Below are 23,859 nucleotides of genomic sequence, written 5' to 3' on the forward strand. Positions count from 1 at the left end.
GAAATTTCATAATAGTGTGAGTCACAGAGTGACTTACACTATTACAGCGGAAAGCCAGCTAGTAATTAGCTTGGCTTTTTGCTGCTAGAACCGTTCTCGAACGTAGCTAGAACTATCGAGCTTTAGCAAAATGTTCGAGTTCTAGTTCGATCTAGAACAGCCCCCAAAATCACTCGAACCGCGAACTGGAGAACCACGAACCACGAACCGCGCTCAACTCTAGTGACCTCATTAGCGATCTCGCTGTGTGTGACACTGAGCAGCGATCTGGCCCCTGCTGTGAAATCGCTGCTCGTTACACACAGTGCTGGTTCATTTTTTGGACATTGCTCTCCAGCTATGAAGCACACATCGCTGTGTTTGACAGCGAAAGAGCAATGATCTAAATGTGCAGGGAGCAGGCTTCTGGCAGCCTGCGGTAAGCTGTAACCAAGGTAAATATCGGGTAACCAAGTGAAGCCCTGAGCTTGGTTACCCGATATTTACCTTGGTTACTAGCGTCCGCCGCTCTCAGACTGCTACTGCCGGCACCCTGCTCCCTGCACATGTAGCCAGAGTACACATCGGGTAAATAAGCAAAGCGGTTTGCTTATTAACCCGATGTGTACTCTGGCTACGAGTGCAGGGAGCCAGCGCTAAGCGGTATGCGCTGGTAACCAAGGTAAATATCGGGTAACTAAACGAAGTGCTTTGCTTGGTTACCCGATATTTACCTTAGTTACCAAGCGCAGCATCTCTTCCACGCGTGCTGCTGGCTGGGGGCTGGTCACTGGTCGCTGGTGAGATCTGCCTGATTGACAGCTCCCAAGCGACGCACCAGCGATCCTGACCAGGTCAGATCGCTGGTGGGATCACTGCAGCGTCGCTAAAGTGTGGTGGTACCCTAACTCTGCTTTTTACAGGTATCTAGCTTGTTTTCTTATTCAATTCTGTTGGTAGATTGTATATTGTAAAGGAATACTTTTATTTTATTTTTTTACATGTACTTAGTGTTATTACTGTGTGATTATGTAAGCTATAGGTAAATGCATACTGTATGCAAAGCTGACAAACATTTCAGCTAAGAGCTGTTTTTTTTTTCCTTGGCTCCACCTGTTTTTTTAAAGTAGGGGGTTATTGACAGTTGAAAGACTCAATGTGTTTACAAGTGGTGTAGTATTTTCACTGCTCTGACAGAATGATTAGCATGTTAGGTATGTTTTGATGCAGTATAGAAGATCTTATTGTTTTTGAAGCTGGTTGTTTTTTTTCTCAGATTTTATTATTATTGTTTACTTCAAGAATAAGAAGAAAAAGGTGCAGCTATTGCCCTTATTCTTGTGATAATAAAACAAGTATTACATGTTCTGGATGGATGGCAAAAATTCTTCTGCAAAGCCCATGTTTATTGTTCTTCATGAAAGAATACATAAAGAAATATTACCATGTGAATATGTTCAAATTGAAGTGTTTATTATCTTTAATTTTTTTTTTCACAAAATGTTTGATTTGCTTGTTTTGGTTTGTTTGTTTTTTTTACCACATGTGTAGTAGTTTGCTATTTTTTTGTTTTGCTTATTACTAAGTTTTTTCTGAATAAAAAAAAAAAAAAAAGATTTCAATTTCATTTTTCTTTTTTTTTTTTTTTATTTCCAAACATGTTCCCATACAGTCTAGTAAGCAAAAGGTATGAAAATAATTGAGTTAGAGTATCTAAAATTAAGATTTAATAAACCGGGTCATAGTGACCCAGGAGCAATACAAGTGTATAGTACATGGGAACAGAAGAGCAGGGTTTTAACTGTTCCCTCCTTGTCATCGTTCCCCCAACCGGTAAATGATTCGCAGTTGACGGTTTGTGGAAAATAGACCAGTTTTGGCACATTTGTCCCCCACTTGTGTTGCTCCTACTATGCGTAGCGCTCTCTTGTAATCCTGTTGCGTGAGATGACACGCTACATCTGACGCCAGTATGATCTAAGGGTAATCGTTTCGTTAACTGCTCCACTACCGCCCTCTTGAATGTTTCCGTCGTACAATCCTGATTTGCCTCCAGAAGTAGCGAAGCAAATTTGTCTTTGAAGCATGGGTCAAGGAAGGTACATAACCAGTATTTGTTGTCTGCCAAAATGTGGACTAGCCGACAGTCATGAGAAAGGCAGTGTGACAAACTGTGCCATGTGTCCCAGACTCCGAACTGGAAACCTTTGTGTGTCACTAAGAATACATTCTGTCTCCCTAAACCTCCTCTCCTCCTCAGTCTCTCTCTCCTCCTCCTGCTGCTCCTCAGGCCATCCATGCTAAACAGCCCTGAAGCTTGGGTTGTCAATCCCTTGGTTACCAACTTCAAAGCATTCCTGTTCTTAATCATCCTCCTCATCCTCATGATGTTGAGCAAAGGTGGCCTGAGCTTGTTGGCCAAGGTTGTGTGGATTACTAGCAACCATTGTGAAGTCTGGATCCACAGACAACTCGGGTGCATGAACACTTTGGTCAGTCAGACCATCCAGAGAGCAGTTGAATGAACAAATCAATGGAATGGTAATGCTGATAACAGCAGCCTCACTGCTCCCAATGTTGGTACAGTAATCAAAATTCTCCAAGACCTGACAAATGTCTGCAATCCACACCCACTCGGCAGTTCTTATGTCTGGCAGCTGCATCTGACGGGCATGTTCCAGCTGGAATTGGGATATTGCCCTCTGCTGCTCATGGATCCTGGCCAACATATAATAGGTTGAATTCCATCTCATAGGGAGGTCACATATTAGTCTGTGACGAGGCAAGTGTAAGCGCCTCTGCAGCACTGCCAGGCCAGCAAGAGAGGGAGATAACTTGCAGAAATGTGCACTAATACGTCATACCTTGGTAAGTAGGTCTGGTATCCCAGGGTATTTCTTCAGAAAGTGCTGAACTACTAAATTTACAACGTGGGCCATACATGGAACGTGTACAAGCTTTCCAAGCTTTAAAGCCGCCACCAGATTGCGACCATCCCTGGACGGAGATCCAAAGGCTCAAGCCACTCATCTGTCTGCTCAGTTATTGCTTTCAAAAGCTCAGGTGCCGTGTGAGATTTGTCACCGATACAGATGAGCTTCAGTAGAGCATGTTGACGCTTAGCCGAGGCAGTGCTGCAGAGATCCCAGCTGGGGAATTATGTCGACGGTTGGATACCGGCGGATGTTGATGAGCATGCACAGTAGCCAGATGAAGAGTAGGAGGAGGAGGGAGTTGTTGCTGTGTAGGAGGCTACTGAAACAGTGATTGAAGTGGGCCCCGCTATTCTGGGTGTGGGAATTATATGGGATGTTGCCAGCTCAGACTCTGTACAAGCTGCCACCAGGTTCGCCCAGTGTGCAGTCAGTGAGATATAGCGTCCCTGTCCACTTCCACTTGTCCACGTGTCTGTGGTTAAGTGGACCTTCCCTGTTATGGCCTTGGTGAGAGCCTGTTTGATGTTTACAGACACGTGATTGTGGAGCGCGGGGACGGCACAACGAGAAAAATAGTGGCGGCTAGGCACAGAGTACCGATGTTCTAACACTACCAAAAGGTCGCGGAAAGCCTCTGTTCCCACAAGCCGATACGGCAACATCTCAAGGGCTATCAATCGTGCAATGTGTGCAGTTATGGTTTCTACCCTTGGGTGCGGAACAGGGTATTTTCGCTTCTTTTCAAAGGTCTGTGGTATGGACAACTGAACGGAATGCTGGGACACCGAAGCGGATGTGGTCATTGATGATTGAGTTTGGCCAACATCAGGTTGTGAGAAGGAGGCATCAGCGCCACCTTCTTGCACACCACTTTGGGAAGCAGGCAGCCCAGGGGAAGTGGCAAAGTTGAGTCTGGAAATCGTGTTTTTCACCTACAGCTGTCAACCACCTAGTGGTGTGCTTGGCTAACATATGGTTTCTCATGCTGGCGGTGCCCAAGCTGGAAGTATTTTTGCTTTTAAGCTTGATCTGACAGATTTGACAAATGGCAACCGTTTGGTCCGAAGGACTCTTGGAAAAAAAACTCCCACACAATCGCACCATGGACCCTTGGACTCTGATGGCTGAGTTGGTGCACGGACCCTTGGACTCTGAGATGGCTGAGGTGGTGGTGTCATGTGTACAGTCGATTGACCTCTGGCAGTGGTCAAAACCCTAGGTCTTACAGCCTTTTTGTGGACTATGGGCACATGCTCCTCTGCACTGCTGCTCTCGCAATCCATGCCACCCGTCCATGTTGGATCAGTCACCTCATCATTGGCCATGTTGTCTTCAAATTCCTGAAGGTCAATATCTTCAGGAATAGAGGTTTGAGGCTGACCTGAGGGCAGCTGTGTCTCATCATCCTCCAACACTTCCACCTGATGGCCGTGACATGCTGGGCAAACAACATGGCTTTCTTCTGGCCTTGGGTGCTCAAAGATCTGTGCATCACTGCCCACCACGGCCTCACCTGTGTTGGTGGTGTTGTGCGGTGAGAGGCAAGAAAGGTCAAAGGGTCCCGCAAACAGTTCCTCATAGTAACCTGCTTTGGTGTCATGTTTCCTTAGAATACTGATGTTGTGAGGAAGGATGACCAGGCTGATGATTCGATGGACCAGCCTCTGAGCTACTCAAGTATGTCTGTGTGGACCCTTGGGATTTGCTGCTCGACAAGTAACTGGAGGCATTTTCTGCTATTCAACTCGTTACCTGTTCGCACGATTCAGGGCGCAAGAGTGCTTTCCTATGTGGACAAAAAAATTGGGATAGGAAGGCAGAGGTAGATAAAGCAGGAACCTTTTTCTTTGGCTCGATCACACTGCTTGGGCGACCACCACTGTCACTACCACCTCGTCCACGGCCCTTACCCCCTCTTTTTCCCATTTTTTTTTTTGTTTGATTATTTGAAGGTGAATACTGTAACGTGACCTTTTCTACAGGCAGTGGAACAACACTTATGCCGGGTTGTTAAACGTGTGTTAATAGTTTCTCACGATAGCTGTTTCTGTAATTCTAAAAACCAAAAGGTACCTTTATTGGACAAACTACCACTAGGAGGAGTCGACAAAGATGTTGTGAAAGTCTTTTAGCCCCAAAAGAAAACAGGGTTTGACAACACTTTTATTTTAGTATTGGTTTTTGGCACACAGACTGTGTTTTAGTAAGAGCAAGCCACTAGTTAGGTTCTGTAAGATATGAAGCCCCCCAAAATATGCTAGTTTGTTGCTAGGAAGGTACTGGCCTTGAAGCAGAAGTTGTGACCCTGACGACAAGTATTAATAAAAATTGGGTAACACTGAGACTGTGATAGTTGCTGCTAGGTAGTTTATGTAAGATAAGAAAAAAACAACAACAACTAAGATGAAAGTTTAGGATTAATTTATGTAAGAGTCCATGTTGCATTCATGGTCTTATGTATTAAAAGTTATAAAAGTGGCATTCATTTGTAAGGACTGTGACGGAAGGATAGGTTTTCATGGATTGCCATGACCGAGTTTTCTTACACTGAATAAAGTCCACAGTTTCTTTTACAAACCTTTGAGATCTGTTCCAGGTAATAATCCACAACATCTTGAGGCTCAGGTGAAGGGTTCTGTTGATGTTGCCTTATTTCTTGCAACATCCATTCTTTCAAGAAGCGTAGGTGTTTGTACATGGCCTGTTGAGGACCTGGGAGACGATGCATGAGCCATGGAAAAGCATCATAAAGCTGAATGCAAAACGAAAGAAACATTTTACAGTTTAGATGCATGAAAATACTTTAATTTCTAATATTTTCTTTGTTGTACTCCCCATGTACGGTCCTTAACTATGCAATAACTTTATTTTTCATTTGAATTAACTATTTAGTATAAATGACACGTATTTTATGCTGCAGGTCGATATGATTATGGCAATATCAAATGCATATACTGTACTTTTTAGGTTATTACTTTTTTTATTTTACTGTAAAAACAATTTTTCTGTCACAATATTCTGAGAAGGAAACAAAGTAATGTCCAGCGCATTTTTACTCCTTAAAAATGTTTCTTTATTCGAAATTCACATATAAAATCTCCATTAAAAGCATATGGGTCTCTATGTTCCAGGCTACACAGGACTTTCTCACGCGTTTCGGAACAAGTTCTTACTCATAGGCATACAAAAATATACTATCCATCTCAGGGCTATCTAGCACTTTCATGACATTCATAGATGCAACATGAGCAGTTTGAGAGGTAGGCCTAGGACACACTGAGAAAAATGGTGCGAGTGGAATGTGATAAAAATCACATACCATTTGGACTAATATTACTCTATGTGCCTGCTCCCATGAGCGATTATTTTCTCAGCCATAATCGGACCAAGAAAACAGTCGCAGTATGCTTCGAGTGGAATGTGATCCTGTTCCACTTGCACCCATGCAAGTTTGGTTGCGCGAGAAACATCGCACTGCTCGCACGTTACACCGGTGTAACGCGAGAGCAGCGAGATTCTCGCATCAGCCGGCAACGGAGGAGATGGGGAGATAAATCCCTCCCTCTCCTCCGCAGCGCCGGCCCTCCCCTCCTCAGCGCTGCTCCCCCCCCTCTGCAGCTATGGTCTGATTGGACCACAGTTGCATGACCCTTGCATGACACTCAGCTCCCGCTGTGCTGATGTACCGCCCCGCGGGCTCGGCTGCGACCGCCGAGCCGCTCGGATCCGTGCTCATACGGTGGGTGGTGGCTCGAGCCTCTCACGGACGCGGGGTCACGTCGCTCTGCAAGGGAGTTGGCGCTACACACAGGGACTTGACGGGGAAGTTCCACGGCCGGGGCCGCAGTGGTTTGGTTTGGGATGTAAGTTCGTGATGCCACCCACGGGTTGTGGTGAATGGATGGACACCACCGCTGCCGTTAACTAGGCCTCCCGGGGACAGTGTTGCGCAGCTTGGTGTTGACTCCTCCATGGGTAGGGGGCGATGGTCCCGGGGGCCCGAGGGAGGTGCTGAGGCGTGGGAGCAGGTGCGTGCTGGGTGCTGGTGCGGCGCGCGACCCGAAGGCACTGGTGTACTCACTATGACACAATACACTGGAGTCTCTCGTAAACCAAACGGGGTGATGAACGGAGCCCGTAGCTGGCTGCAGCTTCTTACAGAATAGATTGGTGGTTTCCGCCTTTCTCCTGCACCTCTTTGTATGAATGTTTTGACTCCTATGCCTAAGCAACGGTAGTCCGCTCCCCGACTTGTATATGCCGTAGGAGCCCATTTGCCCACAGACGCTGGCCCTTTGGGTCTCTATGCATTGGCGGTGGCTTTACTCTGTATGGTTGGGCTGTTGTCTTCTAACGGGTCTTGTGTGGGATAGGTCCTTAAGTCCAGTCCTCAATCAGTTGATTTGACTCGGCCCTGTCGGTTCAGGGCTTTGTACTGGGTCTGACTACCCCTCCTGGTGCTCCGGTTTCCAATCGGTTCCCCGGCTCGGTACCGGCGGGCCACCGCCCGACCCCGGTCCCTACGGTTCCACCGGCTGTAATCCCAGCTCCTGCAGGCGGCCACCACAGTCTGCCTCCTTGCCAAAGGTGACTGGGCTCCGACCCAGCCACCGGAGTAGTCTGTTGGCAGGCCTGGACACAGGTCTGCCCTTGAACTTTACTTCTCTCTACTCTGCACTACAACTTGTGTGTTTGTTTTCCGGCCTCCAGGCCTTTGAACTCCTCGGTGGGCGGAGCCAACCGCCTGTCTCCGCCCCCCTGGTGTGGACTCAAAACCTGGAGGGTGGTGACAAGGGTTTCTAGGTTGGCTGCTGTCACCTAATCGGGGAGGGAGGGTGTGTGTGTGTGTGTGTGTGTGTGTGTGACTACCTGGGACGACCTGACTAATCCAGGGCGTCACACTGACACTTGGCTCCCACTGTGCTGCAAGCGTGAGCAGAGTGTCATGCGAGGATGGCACATAACTCCGTGTGGCCTCGGCCTAAAAAGGTATTGAAAGGGTCAATAAGCCATCTAGCGGTGGTGATTGGGAAAGCACGATCCTTAATAGGGAAGCATTCTAGATATAAACAGTAAAGGCACGGTATCAGGAATGTTTAAAATTACCAAAGTGAACTGATGTTTTTTTTATTAGTATTAACTTGAATACATTGTGATACAATTATATGTCACATGGATAATACATAACAAAAAAATAATATATCTAATAGACGTCCATTGAAATCGGATTGATCTTGATGCTAACCACGTCCTTTTGTGTATGTCATATATAAGAATTAATACAATGGTATAACTATAATTCATATATTTTCAAAAATATACATAAAACAAACAGGAATGAAGAAAAATATATGGAGTAATTGTTTATTACATGATTATTATATGAAGTATATATTTAAAAAAACAAGTCAGTCTATTAATTATCTACCCACTGTATTTGTTTGATTTTCATGTTCGGGAAATTATCATATGATTTTTGTGCATTTACAGTGTATATTATCAATCTGATAGAGAAAGGTGTGTGTGTGTGTGTGTGTGTAGGTAGGTGTGTGTGTGTGTGTGGAATATCAGACTATATTTTGATGGGAAAATTTAACCCCGCACTTTACAGTTATTCGACAAAAAACCTGCTTACATTAAAATCAATGGAGTTGGGAATGGAATTGTTATTATAGATTCCTATTATGGTCAGAGAAAGAGACACACACACACACACGAGGTTTGAGGTAATATATTGGCGGTTTTGACAGTTACCCTGGATTTTTATCAGGAGGCCTATAGCAACCAATTACAGCTCTGCTTTTATTTTGTTAGCAGTCAAGGAGCTCTGATTGGCTGCTATAGGCAACGAAGGACATTGTTAGTATAGGACAGCTTATGTGTGAATTAATAGGATTTCAGTGGTGACGCTTAGCCAAGGCTGTTGTAGAGGCTGATGGAAGTCACATCATCTTACCTGTATACTAATTGTGTGGGGTTGTATGTGGCAATATATTGGCTGTTTCAACAGCTAGCCTGGATATTTATTCAGGTGGCCTATAGCAACCAATCACAGCTCTGCTTCTATTTCGCTACAGGTCATTAATAGTAAATAGCCAAAACGATATGTAGTTTACTACATATCATTTTGGCTATTTTCTATGAATCGGTTTTTGTACTTACATAATAGCCTTGCTATGAATTTTTGAGGAGTATTTAATTATTTGGTGTTAGTTAATTACACACCATCTTACTCCCTTGGCATTAATCGGTGTAGGTCATTAATAGTGTAGCACCCACGGCACAGGGGTTAAATACTCGTCGCCGGACCGGTGATGTCGGGTCTGGGATTTCACAGGTGCCCGTGCCAGGCTTCGTGGCCTCGAGGTGTACACAAAATGGGGGAATGAATGATGGGAGTAATGGTTGTCTCGTGACGCTACCCTGTGGCGTGCGGCCAGGGATCGGCCGCCGCTGCGGGTGTTGTCCTCCGGCACTGATAGTGTCGCAGCAAAGATGGTAATGTGACGCCCTTGCCTATCAGGTCGTCACAGGGTATTGTGCAATCTGCCCTTCTGCACAGTATCCGCATCCTCCTTGGTTACGGATCCCTGGCCTTCGGTGTTGCTAAGAACAGAGCCAGTCAAAACCCTAAGAGCATTCTGCATCACACCCACCAGACACACCATTGGGGGGGCCTGAAGGGAATAGGGCCACCCACTTGGGGGGTTGGTAGGGGAGAGTCAGAGGTGTTAGGAGCAGGGGAGTTGAGTGGTGACTCTCGAGAGGAGAGGTCACAAGGAGTAAGAGAGTGGAGTTGAGAGCGGAGGAGAGAGGAGGACAGGAGCAGGGCTCCCTGAAAATACTAAGTGGCAGACATTTGTCTGGGCTTGGTAGGAGCTGGAACTCCGGTTGCAGGGGATAGTGTCAAGGGGCACGGATCTGCCAAGGAGGGCAGCCGGCGGTCTTGAGCCATCTCCGGACAGGGGCCAGGGCACGACGGGGTACGTGGACCCTAGGCCGGGAAGTAGCTTCAGGCATCATGGTAATTTACCCGACGAGGGTGAAGTCTTCAAGATTCATCCTCCACCCGCTCCAAAATCAGGGTACTAGCGCAACGAGGGGGATAGGACTAGAGATGAGCGAACCGGTCGTGGTTCGGCTCAAGTTCGGTTCGCCGAACGGAGGTCTCGTTTGAGTTCGGCGAACCGGTTCGGCAAACCACTCGAACCGCATAGGAATTAATGGGAGGCAATCACAAACACATAAAAACACCTAGAAAACAGCCTCAAAGGTGTCCAAAAGGTGACAAACAACTCACAACACAACACAAACACATGGGAAAGTGACAAGAACAAATTCTCATGCGAAAACAAAAGAGCTGGACAAGGAAAAAGAGGAGGAGACACAGATATATGCATGGCATGCCCTTCTAAAATCATGTAAAACACCGCAAGGTTACTCCAAGCGGAGTCTCCCTTTTTTCCAAAAAATTGGGCCACACACACACCCACCCCTTCAGTGGCAGCACTTGTGCCCCAGTTGTACACTTCACAGGTAGATTTGCATCAAGCACATTCAAAAATACGCCATCCTTAACCGTCCCCAGGATGACACCGGGGTAGGTAGCAAAGTCTTTCCTGATCCCAGCTCTGTTAATCTTGGATCATTTTTAAAAACAATGTAAGCAAGGGTTACTCCAAGTGGAGTCTCCCTTTTTTCCAAAAATTGGGCCACACACACCCACCCCTTCAGTGGCAGCACTTGTGCCCCAGTTGTACACTTCACAGGTAGATTTGCATCAAGCACATTCAAAAATACGCCATACTTAACCGTCCCCAGGATGACACCGGGGTAGGTAGCAAAGTCTTTGCTGAAACATGACTTGTTCATCTTGGCTCCTTTTAAAAAACACAGCAAGGGTTACTCCAAGCAGAGTCTCCCTTTTTTCCAAAAATTGGGCCACACAGACACATCAGTGGCAGCACTTGTGCCCTAGTTGTACACTTCACAGGTAGGTTTGCATCAAGCACATTCAAAATCCACATGCATTTACTCTCCCCAGGATGACACAGGGATAGTAAATTCCTTGTGGATCCATGACTTGTTTATTTTGATGAACGTTAGTCTGTCCACATTGTCACTGGACAGACGCGTGCGCTTATCTGTCAGCACACACCCAGCAGCACTGAAGACACGTTCAGAGACAACGCTGGCAGCTGGACACGACAAAATCTCCAAGGCGTAAGTGGAGAGCTCTGGCCATTTTTCAAGATTTGAAGACCAAAATGAGCAAGGCTCCATTTGCAAAGTCATGGCATCGATGTTCATTTGGAGATACTCCTGTATCATCCTCTCCAGCCGTTGACTATGTGTCAGACTTGTTGTCTCTGGTGGCCTTGCAAAGGATGGTCTAAATAAATTATGAAAAGATTCAATAAAATTGCTGTTACCAGCACCAGATACGGTGCTACTGATACGGGTAGACTGTTGAAGATGATGAGACCGTCCCATGTTTGTCAAGTTACAACTGGGAGATTCACTCCCTGCACCACGGTTGTTTAGTGGAAAAGACGAGCTAAGATCGAGTAACAGCTTCTGCTGATACTCCTGCATACGTGCGTCCCTTTCTATGGCTGGAATTATGTCACAAAATTTGGACTTGTACCGGGGATCTAATAGTGTGGCAAGCCAGTAGTCATCATCACTTCTAATTTTGACAATACGGGGGTCATGTTGGAGGTAGTGCAGCAAGAAGGCACTCATGTGTCTTGCGCAGCCATGCGGACCAAGTCCACGCTGTGTTTGTGGCATAGAGGTGCTAACCATTCTTTCTTCCTCTGACATCTCCCCCCAACCTCTTTCAACTGAAATTTGACCAAGGTCTCCCTCATCCGCTGAGTCTTCCCTGTCCATGGACAGTTCGTACTCCATTTCTTCATCTTCTCCTGCACCATCCTCAACATTTCGCCTGCTACCATACGCCCTTGTTGATCCCTGTCCCCCATGGTCCCATGCCTGCCGCGTTGGTGATGATGAACGTCTGGACCTTGGTGATGTTGTTGTCTCTTGCGCATATGAATCCTCCTGCACTTCCTACCCTTCCTGTTGTCCCACCCCCTGACTCCGAATAGTGTTTAGCGTGTGCTCCACCATGTAAATGACTGGAATTGTCATGCTGATAATGGCATTGTCAGCGCTAAACATATTCGTCGCCATGTCGAAACTGTGCAGAAGGGTGCATAGGTCCTTGATCTGAGACCACTCCATCAGGGTGATCTGCCCCACCTCTGCATCTCGTTAGCCCAGGCTATACGTCATGACGTATTGCACCAGGGCTAGACGGTGCTGCCACAGTCGCTGTAACATGTGGAGAGTCGAATTCCAGCGTGTCGGCACATCGCATTTCAGGCGATGAACCGGCAGGCCGAAAGACTTCTAGAGTGATGCAAGTCGCTCAGCAGCGGTGGTTGAACGGCGGACGTGAGCAGACAGTTTTCGTGCCCTGTTCAGAAGGCCATCTAGGCCGGGATAGTGTGTTAAAAATTGCTGGACAACAAGGTTCAACACGTGAGCCATACAAGGCACGTGTGTCACCTTGCCTAGGCGAAGGGCCGCACCCAGGTTTGCAGCATTGTCGCACATGGCCTTACCAGGCTGTAGGTTGAGTAGAGACAACCATTTATTAAACTCAGTCTCCAGAGCTGCCCACAACTCAGCCGCTGTGTGACTCTTATTTCCAAGACATTTCGAGCTAAAGACCGCCTGATGCCGTTGCGCTCTGCTGCCAGCATAGTAATGAGGGGTGCATGATTCCTTCTGCGCAGTTAAAACTCTGGTGGCCTGACCAGGCAGGCTTGGGGCGGAGGTGGAGGACCCAGATGAGGTGGAGGAGGCAGAAGCAGTGTCGGAACTTGGACAGACAGAGGATTGACACACAAGTCGTGGGGACGGCAAGACTTGTGCAGCAGACCCTTCACCATCTATCACCATAGTTACCCAGTGCCCAGTCAGCGACATGTAACGTCCCTGTCCATGCTTACTGGTCCAAGTATCTGTTGGGAAATGCACCCGTTCACACACAGAGTTTCTCAAGGAAGCGGTGATGTTGTGTGCGACATGCTGGTGTAGCGCAGGCGGAACATCTTTCTTAGAGAAGTAGTGGCGACTGGGCATCTGGTACTGGGGCACAGCGACAGACATAAGGTCTCTAAAATCCTGTGTGTCCACCAGGCGGAAAGGCATCATTTCGGTAGCCAAGAGCTCACAGAGGGATAAAGTCAACCTCTTAGCTTTGTCATGGGTCACAGGAAATGGCCTTTTATTTGTCCACATCTGAGGGACAGAGATCTGGCTGCTGTGTGTAGATGGTGGTGAGTAGGGTGTCCCTGGAAAAATGCAGGTTTGTGAGGAAAGTGCAGGCGTAGACATGATGTTGCCTTCATCCAACGTTGGTGCTATCGATGTCTGAGAGAGCTGTACACACGCACTTGTTTCCCCTTCCACACCAACTGACGACCTACCAAGCAAACTGCCTGTTGCGGTTACAGTGGTGGAAGTTTTGCGTGGAAAACCAGGTGTGGCAGCTGTCCCCACAGTCCTAGAAGTTGAAGAGCGCGTGGATGTATTGGAAGGGGCAGGCGGTGGATGGTTCGCTCCGCTAGGCCGCATTGCAGCACGGTGAGCTTCCCACTGGGACATATGATATTTATTCATGTGACGATTCATGGAAGAAGTTGTCAAACTGCTGAGGTTTTGCCCTCTACTTACAGAATCACGGCAAATTTTACAGATCACATAATTTGGGCGATATTTTGCTATGTCAAAAAAGGACCAGGCTAGGCAAGGCTTAGAGGGCATGCGACCTGCTGATCCACCCAGACTAGTGCTCAGAGGCACAGTGGTGGCTGAGGATGCAGTTGTAGACGTGCTACCAGTACTCTGACTCTGTCCAGGAAGGCGCAAGGTAACTTCGTCGTCAGTTGCATCTCCTCCACCGCCTCTGTTGACCTCCTCGAGTGCCTGACTGTGGGTTGACAGTAGGTGGGATCTAGAACTTCCTCATCAATTGTTGTGTTTGCACTCCCCTCACCCTCAGACCGAGCCTCTTCTTGCCCTGACCGAATATTTAAGTTGTCATCCCAATCTGGTATCTGCGTCTCATCGTCATCAGTATGTTACTCATTGTCTATTACAACAGGTGTTACAGTTTGTGAATAAGGGTCAACATTATGCTCAGAAACTTGTTCATCACGGCCTGAATCCGAGTCACAAAGGTTCTGGGCATCACTGCAGACCATTTCCTGGTCTGTACTCACTGTAGCTTGGGAGCAGACCTCTGATTCCCAGGCTATAGTGTGACTGAACAGCTCTGCAGACTCAGCCATCTCAGTTCCACCATACTGTGCAGGGCGGATGGAGACTTGAGAGCTTGGAGAAAGCAAGTGTGATTGGGATGTCAACTCAGAGGACTGGTGTTTTTTGGATGCGGTAGTTGAGGTGCCGGAGAGGGCACTTGAGATCCATTCAAGCATTTTCTTTTTTTGGCCATCATCTACCTTTGTTCCAGTTGTTTGTTTCCGTAAAAAAGGGAGCACATCGGATTGTCCACGGTAAGTAGTAGACATCTTACTTTTGCTGGAAGATGGTCTATCTTCAGCAGATGTTAATGGAGCTTTGCCACCTTCCCCATGGACAAACCCTTTTTTTCCTTTTCCAACATGCCTCTTCCACTTTCCACCAGCATCTGTCATTTTGCCACTCATTTTGATTGCGACAAAATTGTGCACTTAAAATGTGGTAGTAAAAATTGGGAGGTGGTGTAGATTGCAGCGGTGGTCTACCTTTATTAACAGCAGAATAAACAACAATAACTATCCCTGACAATGCAACTACGGCCCTTAAACTGGCAGCATAGTTTGCTAGTATAACGGCTTAGTAACAATGAGCTTGAGTGTGCAATGCAGAGGTGCTGCACATAGGTTTGCACCAGTGGGACACTAATGGAAGTCCAACAGCCACTTTTAGGATGCCACTAAGTTTCCTCAGTGTTTGCTAGTATAATGGCTTAGTAACAATGAGCTTGAGTGTGCAAAGGGCAGGAGGGTACAGTGGCAGGGTTGTGGGTCAGTGTACAGGAAAGGAAGCCTCACTTTCTATCCCTCCTAATGCGGAAATGCAGCGAGGAAGTCCCTGACCTTAGCTACACAGACGCTGTTATCTGTAGCTGTTAAAATCTGTTTCCACGGACCTGACTGTCACCTATGGCTCTGAGCCTGCTGTTATTAGCCCTTACAAGGGATAATAGAAACTTCTATCCCTATTCTGTATAGCGCTGTGTGTAGAGTGTACACAGCAGTATCGGAGACAGGAGCTACGCCAGCAGTGACTGACACCCAGACGCAGAAGAGATAATGGCGTCCGGATGGGCAGATACCCGTTTTTATAATGCAGGGACATGTGACATGGACATCCTATCACACATGCCATTATCCCAGCAGCAGTGATCTGAATGCGCTGTTCCCGCACACTATACGCTGAAATTTCATAATAGTGTGAGTCACAGAGTGACTTACACTATTACAGCGGAAAGCCAGTTAGTAATTAGCTTGGCTTTTTGCTGCTAGAACCGTTCTCGAACGTAACTAGAACTATCGAGCTTTAGCAAAAAGCTCGGGTTCTAGTTCGATCTAGAACAGCCCCCAAAATCACTCGAACCGCGAACTGGAGAACCACGAACCACGAACCGCGCTCAACTCTAGATAGGACTTTCCCAATATATAGTTCAGAAAATCACAAAGCGTGAACCTTGAGAGCAAGCTCACTCCGTTAGCCATACGGGTGAGTGGGACCCGACTAGTTCCATACTACAGGGTGCAAATAGTGAAGAAAATGCCACGTAAAAGGTCACAGGCTAACAGGCAACACCAAGGGCACGGATCCAAGCGTGCTCCCTCCCTGCTGCAGAAGGGCTTAGAATTCTGGTTTACGAGTTGTCGGTGTCAGTATTCTTGGACTGAATGAGTACGCAGAAGCCCCTTTTCCTCCACAATGGCACCCCTTCACTACCATCACCGGGCCCTGGGGCAAAACCCCCTACCCACGGAGGGGTTAAACACCTTGCTGCCATACCACTGCCACCGGGCGCTCCCAACAGCAGCGGTGGTACTCCATCTTACCATGCTCCGTGGGTGGCGTCACGAACTTGTAACCTCCCTGTACATATACTTCCTTTTACATTCGTGTGTCCACATGACCCCCCGGATCCGGAGACCCTCGAGCCACCGCGATTCCGGATCCGAGCGGCTCGGCCGCTGACACAGGGGTGGTACAGTTCCGCTCCTCACAGGTGAAGCGGGCCCCAGGGAGGATGATGGAGGTAGTAGTCTCAGCTGTTGGTGCCGGAGCGCAGGGTGATGGCAATGAAAGGCTGAGGCAGCTAGTGCGGTTCAAGGTCTTTTTACTTACAGTTCCAGTGCTGCCCTCAGTGTACTGGTTTCTGCAGTCATGAGCTCCAGTCCATCCCAGATCCTTTAGAGGTCAGAACCGGTGCAGTAGCCTGTGGGTCCTTCCTTCCTGCGCTTTTTTAATGATGGATCCCTGTGGCCTGAAGCTACGTGGGGACACCGGTTCTTGTAGTTTAACTTATCGTCCTGTGTGCAGGTGACGCGGATCCGCTGTGGGGCCTGACCGTAGTCCCGGCTCTGGGTCCTATGTGCCACTGTGCTCCGGGAGCTTGTGATGGCCAGAGGGACATACAATCCTGCTGTCCAGCAGATTCTGGTGGTGCAACGTAAAGTATGTTCCACCCTAGGGCCCTTCACCCTCCACTATGCCGGCCCCGAGGGAGTAATGAAGCTCTCCCCTCAGCGACCATATTTGCTCCTATGTCCCACAGGAGCTACCGAGAAACCAGTCTTAACTTCTCCTCTCCTGCTGGAGAACTCTCCACTGCCCTGTCTACTCCTCACTCCCACTGGTGGCTACTCCTCCCCTGTTTCCCTGTCACTAGTGGTTGCAGCCTCCCATGTTTGGTGACTACCTTAAGACCCCACCCTAGCCCGGTCCCCGATAGGGAGGGCAACCTGACTGAATGAGATTGTGCGAGACCTCCTTTGGACGCAGGATGAGTAGCACACCTTAATTGAGGTGCAGTATCCTGTGGCGACTGAAGCCTCAGGGGCGCCACAATAGCAGCTCTGATTAGTTGCTATAGGCAATGAAGGACATTCTTAGTATAAGACATCTTATGTGTCAGTTAATTTGATTTCAGTGGTGAGAGGGAGAGTACGAGAGGGAGAAAGAGATGGAGAATGGGACAAGGGGAGAGAGGGAGAGTGCGAAAGACAGAGACTAAGTTACTATCCAGAGCAATGCCGAATACTACAGCTAGTTGTTTATATGTTACATTTTGATTCCTAATTGGAGTACTGATATTACATGCATGCTGTTCTGTTATCTGACGCTTGGAGAGTTTCCTCCGTGTTCTAATATGTTAATCTAAATAATTGGATAATCATTGCAATCATTGTATTTCCTTGTGATAGGAATGTTTGTTTGTTTGTTTGTTTGTTTTTTTTTTTTAAATGTGGGGTCAGTATATGTTTGTAGTATGCCTATGAGTACGGACTTGTGCCGAAACGCTTAAGTTAGCAACAATGTTGCTTAAGACATGGGGACCCACTTATGCATTTAATGTAGAGTTATATGTGAATTTTGAATAAATAAAAAAATTTAAAAGGAAGAAAAGATGATGGACATTCCTTTCTTTCCTTCTCTACTAAGTGGCAGCCAGTCACTTCCGTGCACCTGTGGATCTGCAAAGTACCTTGGTAAGCTATTTGCCTTGTTCCCTATTGTGACAATATTCAGTAGTCAAAGTTTTTTAAATTTGCTGTTGACAGAACTAAGAGTGCTTTTTTGTTACCTCTGATGAACTGCTGATTTTCAGGCAAGAGGATTATTGTGTTATTTTGGGGAAGTGGCATGAGCAGAACAAAATGTTTAATATCCACAGAAACAAATTCCTTTTGTATTTTTGAGACATATTTTGTTTGAGCGTTATGTTTGTGTATGTTATAAGTTGATTTGGACTCTATAATAATATGAATAGGCCGCAATAAGAATATTAGTTGTAATATGAATATGTGAAATTATATATTGGTGGGCAATTGGAAATGTAACTATGCCAAAATACCAAAGTTCTTGTTAGCAGGATCCATGATTTTCTACAGTCTGAGCCTTTTCACATGCCAACTTGTTTTACATACCGTCAGTCAGCATAAAAAAAAACAATAAAAATGAACAGCCCATAGACGTCACCGGAGATGCATCCATATGCTGTTTTTCTTTTAATAAGGCTAGTAGAATCTTAGGAACTCTAGAGTTAGTTTTTTCTCATACGTGAAAAACGCCTAATAAACAGACCAGATTTGAAAAACTTGACTGCTGCTCAGTGTTGAAAATCATTCAGTTTTTTCATGCACAAAAAAAAAATAAAAAAAAATTGTGTGCATGGTTATAAAATAGGGATGATCGAATACCCTAATATTCGCTTCTCTCTCTCTCTGGCCTAAACCACACGGCATGAAAATCGGTGCGAGTAGAGTAAGAATTTTAAAAAAAAAAAAAAAAAACGCATTCCACTCGGACCATTAGGGCTGCTTCTCACTTGCGAGTTTCTCGCAGTGGAGCAATGCGAGAAAATCTCGCATTGGAATCGGACACATGTTAGTGATTGATTCAGCTCTCATCTGCGATTTTTTTCTCAGTCCAAATCGGACTGAGAAAAAAATCGCAGCATGCTGCTTTTTTGCGAGTTTCTCGAACCATTTTTCTCAATGATTCCCTATGGAAGCGGATTAAAAGAAGGGTCACACACGCGCACCAGTGTTCACATTTGCGAGTGTGGCAGGAACTATGCTCATTAAATATTCAACAGATGAATGTGACATCACATTCCCAAAGGTAAATTAACTGACATGTGTAATCACTTTTATCTGGTTAAGATGTTGCAGGAAACTACAGTTAGGTCCAGAAATATTTGGACAGTGACACAATTTTCGCGAGTTGGGCTCTGCATGCCACCACATTGGATTTGAAATGAAATCTCTACAACAGAATTCAAGTGCAGATTGTAACGTTTAATTTGAAGGCTTGAACAAAAATATCTGATAGAAATTGTAGGAATTGTACACATTTCTTTACAAACACTCCACATTTTAGGAGGTCAAAAGTAATTGGACAAATAAACCAAACCCAAACAAAATATTTTTATTTTCAATATTTTGTTGCGAATCCTTTGGAGGCAATCACTGCCTTAAGTCTGGAACCCATGGACATCACCAAACGCTGGGTTTCCTCCTTCTTAATGCTTTGCTAGGCCTTTACAGCCGCAGCCTTCAGGTCTTGCTTGTTTGTGGGTCTTTCCGTCTTAAGTCTGGATTTGACCAAGTGAAATGCATGCTCAATTGGGTTAAGATCTGGTGATTGACTTGGCCATTGCAGAATGTTCCACTTTTTTGCACTCATGAACTCCTGGGTAGCTTTGGCTGTATGCTTGGGGTCATTGTCCATCTGTACTATGAAGCGCCGTCCGCTCAACTTTGCGGCATTTGGCTGAATGTGGGCTGAAAGTATATCCCGGTACACTTCAGAATTCATCCGGCTACTCTTGTCTGCTGTTATGTCATCAATAAACACAAGTGACCCAGTGCCATTGAAAGCCATGCATGCCCATGCCATCACGTTGCCTCCACCATGTTTTACAGAGGATGTGGTGTGCCTTGGATCATGTGCCGTTCCCTTTCTTCTCCAAACTTTTTTCTTCCCATCATTCTGGTACAGGTTGATCTTTGTCTCATCTGTCCATAGAATACTTTTCCAGAACGGAGCTGGCTTCATGAGGTGTTTTTCAGCAAATTTAACTCTGGCCTGTCTATTTTTGGAATTGATGAATGGTTTGCATCTAGATGTGAACCCTTTGTATTTACTTTCATGGAGTCTTCTCTTTACTGTTGACTTAGAGACAGATACACCTACTTCACTGAGAGTGTTCTGGACTTCAGTTGATGTTGTGAACGGGTTCTTCTTCACCAAAGAAAGTATGCGGCGATCATCCACCACTGTTGTCATCCGTGGACGCCCAGGCCTTTTTGAGTTTCCAAGCTCACCAGTCAATTCCTTTTTTCTCAGAATGTACCCGACTGTTGATTTTGCTACTTCAAGCATGTCTGCTATCTCTCTGATGGATTTTTTCTTTTTTTTCAGCCTCAGGATGTTCTGCTTCACCTCAATTGAGAGTTCCTTAGACCGCATGTTGTCTGGTCACAGCAACAGCTTCCAAAGGCAAAACCACACACCTGTAATCAACCCCAGACCTTTTAACTACTTCATTGATTACAGGTTAACGAGGGAGACGCCTTCAGAGTTAATTGCAGCCCTTAGAGTCCCTTGTCCAATTACTTTTGGTCCCTTTAAAAAGAGGAGGCTATGCATTACAGAGCTATGATTCCTAAACCCTTTCTCCGATTTGGATGTGAAAACTCTCATATTGCAGCTGGGAGTGTGCATTTTCAGCCCATATTATATATAGAATTGTATTTCTGAACATGTTTTTCTAAACAGCTAAAATAACAAAACTTCTGTCACTGTCCAAATATTTCTGGACCTAACTGTAGCATCGCAAATGCAACACACACGCGTCGCACACGCGAGCAAAATCAATAATTTATTCAGAAAAAGCATCGCACTTGCGTTGCACTCGGACCTAACGTGAACTAAAATCAGCCGAGGTTTTTTCAGCCAACTCGGACCGATTTTACTCGCATAGATGTGTTTCCAGCCTTAGGCTATGTGCCCACGCTGCGGATTTACCGCGGATTTTGCCGCGGATTTGCCGCGGATTTCCCGAAAATCTGCAGCAGCGGCACTTCCAAGCCATTTCAATGGCATTTTGGAAATGCTGTGTCCATGCTGCGGATTTTTCCGCTGCGGATTTGCCGCGGATTTTGATCCGGAAAAATCTGCAGCATGTCAATTGTTTGGTGCAGATTTGGTGCGGAGTTTTGGTTTTGAATGGGGAAAAAAAAAATCCGCATCAAAATCCGCGGCAAATCCGCGGTAAATCCGCGGCTGCGGATTTGCCGCGAAAGTCGCGGATTTTCAGGCAGAAAAATCCGCAGGTACATTCTACCGTAGACACATAGCCTTAGCCTTTGTGTGAGCACCCAATAGCGATTATTTTCTCAGCCCCAATCGGACCGAGAAAACAATCGCAGCATACTGCGACTGTAATGCGTTCCTTGTTTCTCTCGCACCCATTCAAGTCTATGGGGCGAGAGAAAAATCGCACCACTGCACTCGCGGTACACCGGTGTACCACGAATGCAGTGCGAGAATGGCAATAGCTTGCTACGGGAGAGAGAGGGAGATAAATCCCTCCCTCTCCTCCTCAGCGCTCGCCCGCCCCTCCTCAGTGCCGGCCCGCCCCCCGCAGCTGAGGTCCGCTAGCACGATCAGACCTTAGTCGCAGGGACACTCGCATGACACTCGGCTCTGCTGTACTGCCAGCGTGAGCAGAGTGTCATGCGAGGGGATCGCAGTAATCCTCGTGTGGTCCCGGCCTCTCTCTCGTCGCATCAGATGTGTTCATTGGCTGGAAAACAGGCGCCAGGAAGTCAGAAATGAAACTGAAAGTATCGGAGCGGATGCAGTTTTATTCGTCGGATACCGAATGGTGCGAATAGCCTGTTATCCGTCGGATACCGAATAGTGGCAAACACATTCGCTCATCCCTATTATACATCCCTATTTTTTATTTTATTTTATTTTTTATTATAAAATGGTACCTAACATTTCAATAAAAAATGTAAAAAGGCTGCAAACTCACTGACTTATGTTCTGTTAAGTTTCAAAGTTTTTCTCTGCAGCCATATGCATATTTCCACTGCTTTGCCTCCAAGAAGCTTTAGTTCAAAACTTGTATTTAATGTATCTACATTGTGGGGGTTTGTAGGCAGCGTGGAAGCTGGTCCGTACTATACTATCTATACTTGTCATCTTACACTTTGCATGATGAATTGTGGTCTGTAAATGCTGCTCCTGTAATACCTTCCACTCTGTTCTGCAGGTCAGCTAAAAGAAAAATGTGTTTTCTGCACAATATTGTGAAAAGAATGGCAAATATGATGCGTTTTATGGTAATTTTTGCAAGATAACAGCAAAAATGTATACAATTTTTGTACAATACACCCATGCACAAAAGTGTGCAACTTTTTTCCCACTGGGTGACTGGGATAAGTCCCTTAAGTAACTTTTTCATACAGAATTCAGCTGTTAAATCTGTTTATCATTAGGAGAACAGATTACAGCTGCTGCCTATAGAAGTCTATAGAGATATTCTGGGCAGAAAGACACGCTGTGGAGTTTCTGCAGCTTCTAGTGACTAGAGCCTGCAGAAGGAAAAAATGGTAAAAACAAAAAATGTGGCACACAAATATATCATGTAATGTACACAGCAGCTTATTCTGAAAGGCATCTGAAAACCCCCCACAATTTTCCCAAGTCTCCAGAGTTCCCATACAGAGTTGTGAATTCAGAAAAAAAGCACAAATACTGTAAATGTGGTGCCTTTGTCCTTGTTCCTTTACAGCATCTAAAAATAATCAGCAGTAAACTAATTGTTACTGATTCTGTATTTTTAACTGCATGACAGTAAAAGATAATATAGACCCGACTTACCTGACCCCAGTGAGTACCAAAAAAATTAGCAACAACATTAGTAGAATTGATAATATGATGGAAGACCTCGTCTTTCAGTGAGTAGTTATGCCCGAAATTCACAGCAGTTATCACATTAGTGACAGCATTCATAATACAGCAGTTAGGGTCAGTGGCACTTCCTGAAGGATCAATTAAAAAAAAGTGAAATTATATAAAATGGCATAAATGAAAACACAAAGCAACAAAAAAAAAAAATGAATTAAAAGTAGACAGATTTTGTTATGAGTATAATTTAAGAGGTCTAGCAACATTGACCAGTTTTAAATAAAAAGAAAAGAAAAATAATAAAAATATAGTCAGTCTACGCCACTCGCGGTGTGCGGCCAGGGATGGTAGGGTCACCACTGCGGGTTCCCGCTGGGGATGATGGATGGGGGCAGCGTGGATGGTGGAGCCCTCCGTGAGTAGGGCTTTTCCCCAGAGGTAGGTGAGGGTTAACGTGGAGGCGCAGGGCAATAAAATTAGTCATCCAGACAGGGGAGTGCAGTTTGGTTGCCTTTAATTACTACTGGGTTTGCACCCTGGAGATGTGCTGGATCCCAGGTGCACCAGAGTCCACTATAGCTGTTCCAGCTAACCTGGTGCCACTCTCCCACCGATGCATTCTGGTGTACTTGTCGGTCCTCCCTGGCGTGGAGCTCCTGGAGGTCCGTCTGTGTCCTGCCACAGGCAGCTTGGACTATTTAAGGGAATATGTCCCGGTCCTCCCTTTGCTGCTGTTGCCTCGGACATTAGTGGTGGCAGTCGAGTCCTGAAAACCCACCCGCCTGGCATGGTTAACAGATGGCTTGAAGTCCTGGTCTCTTCTGGGATCTGCACCCCGTGCGTGCAAAGTACTGTGAGCCCTGGATGTCCACCCCACAGGATCCCTCTGTCCTTGGAGCTTGCTCTCTCGCTCTCCAGCTACTTTCTCCTCTGAGTGGCTGATCTTTCTACTCAGGTCTTTGCGGGGTCTTTGCTACTTTCACTGTGTCTCAAGATTTCGTTGTCTGTCCTGACACCTGTCCATTTACTACCGCTCACTTCTCACTCCTCTCCTCAACTCCTTTCTGTCTTACGTTGACTAGCTACACTTCTCAGGTCACCAGCTCCTCCCCCAGGTCTGGTCCCTCCCTTCCCAGTTGGCTGCCTGTTAGCTCACAGTGCCCAGCCCTGTCACCTGGATCTAAGGGGGGGTCTCCCA

The 23,859-nt window shown here is 46.3% G+C and overlaps 1 protein-coding gene across 2 annotated transcripts in view; it reads right to left on the reverse strand.

Moving 5' to 3' along the window:
* Positions 1 to 23,859, reverse strand: part of LOC142296589 (cytochrome P450 2J2-like) — a 255,430-nt gene that overhangs the window by 123,346 nt on the left and 108,225 nt on the right. For both annotated transcript variants that reach the window (XM_075340381.1, XM_075340380.1), the window contains exons 5-6: positions 22,635 to 22,795; positions 5,494 to 5,667 (exon numbers count right to left, since the gene is read on the reverse strand). In XM_075340381.1, coding sequence (XP_075196496.1) covers positions 5,494 to 5,667; positions 22,635 to 22,795 — 335 coding nt within the window. The remainder of the gene's footprint in view (positions 1 to 5,493; positions 5,668 to 22,634; positions 22,796 to 23,859) is intronic.

Source organism: Anomaloglossus baeobatrachus, chromosome 3, assembly GCF_048569485.1.
Source record: "Anomaloglossus baeobatrachus isolate aAnoBae1 chromosome 3, aAnoBae1.hap1, whole genome shotgun sequence".
Taxonomy (NCBI): domain Eukaryota; kingdom Metazoa; phylum Chordata; class Amphibia; order Anura; family Aromobatidae; genus Anomaloglossus; species Anomaloglossus baeobatrachus.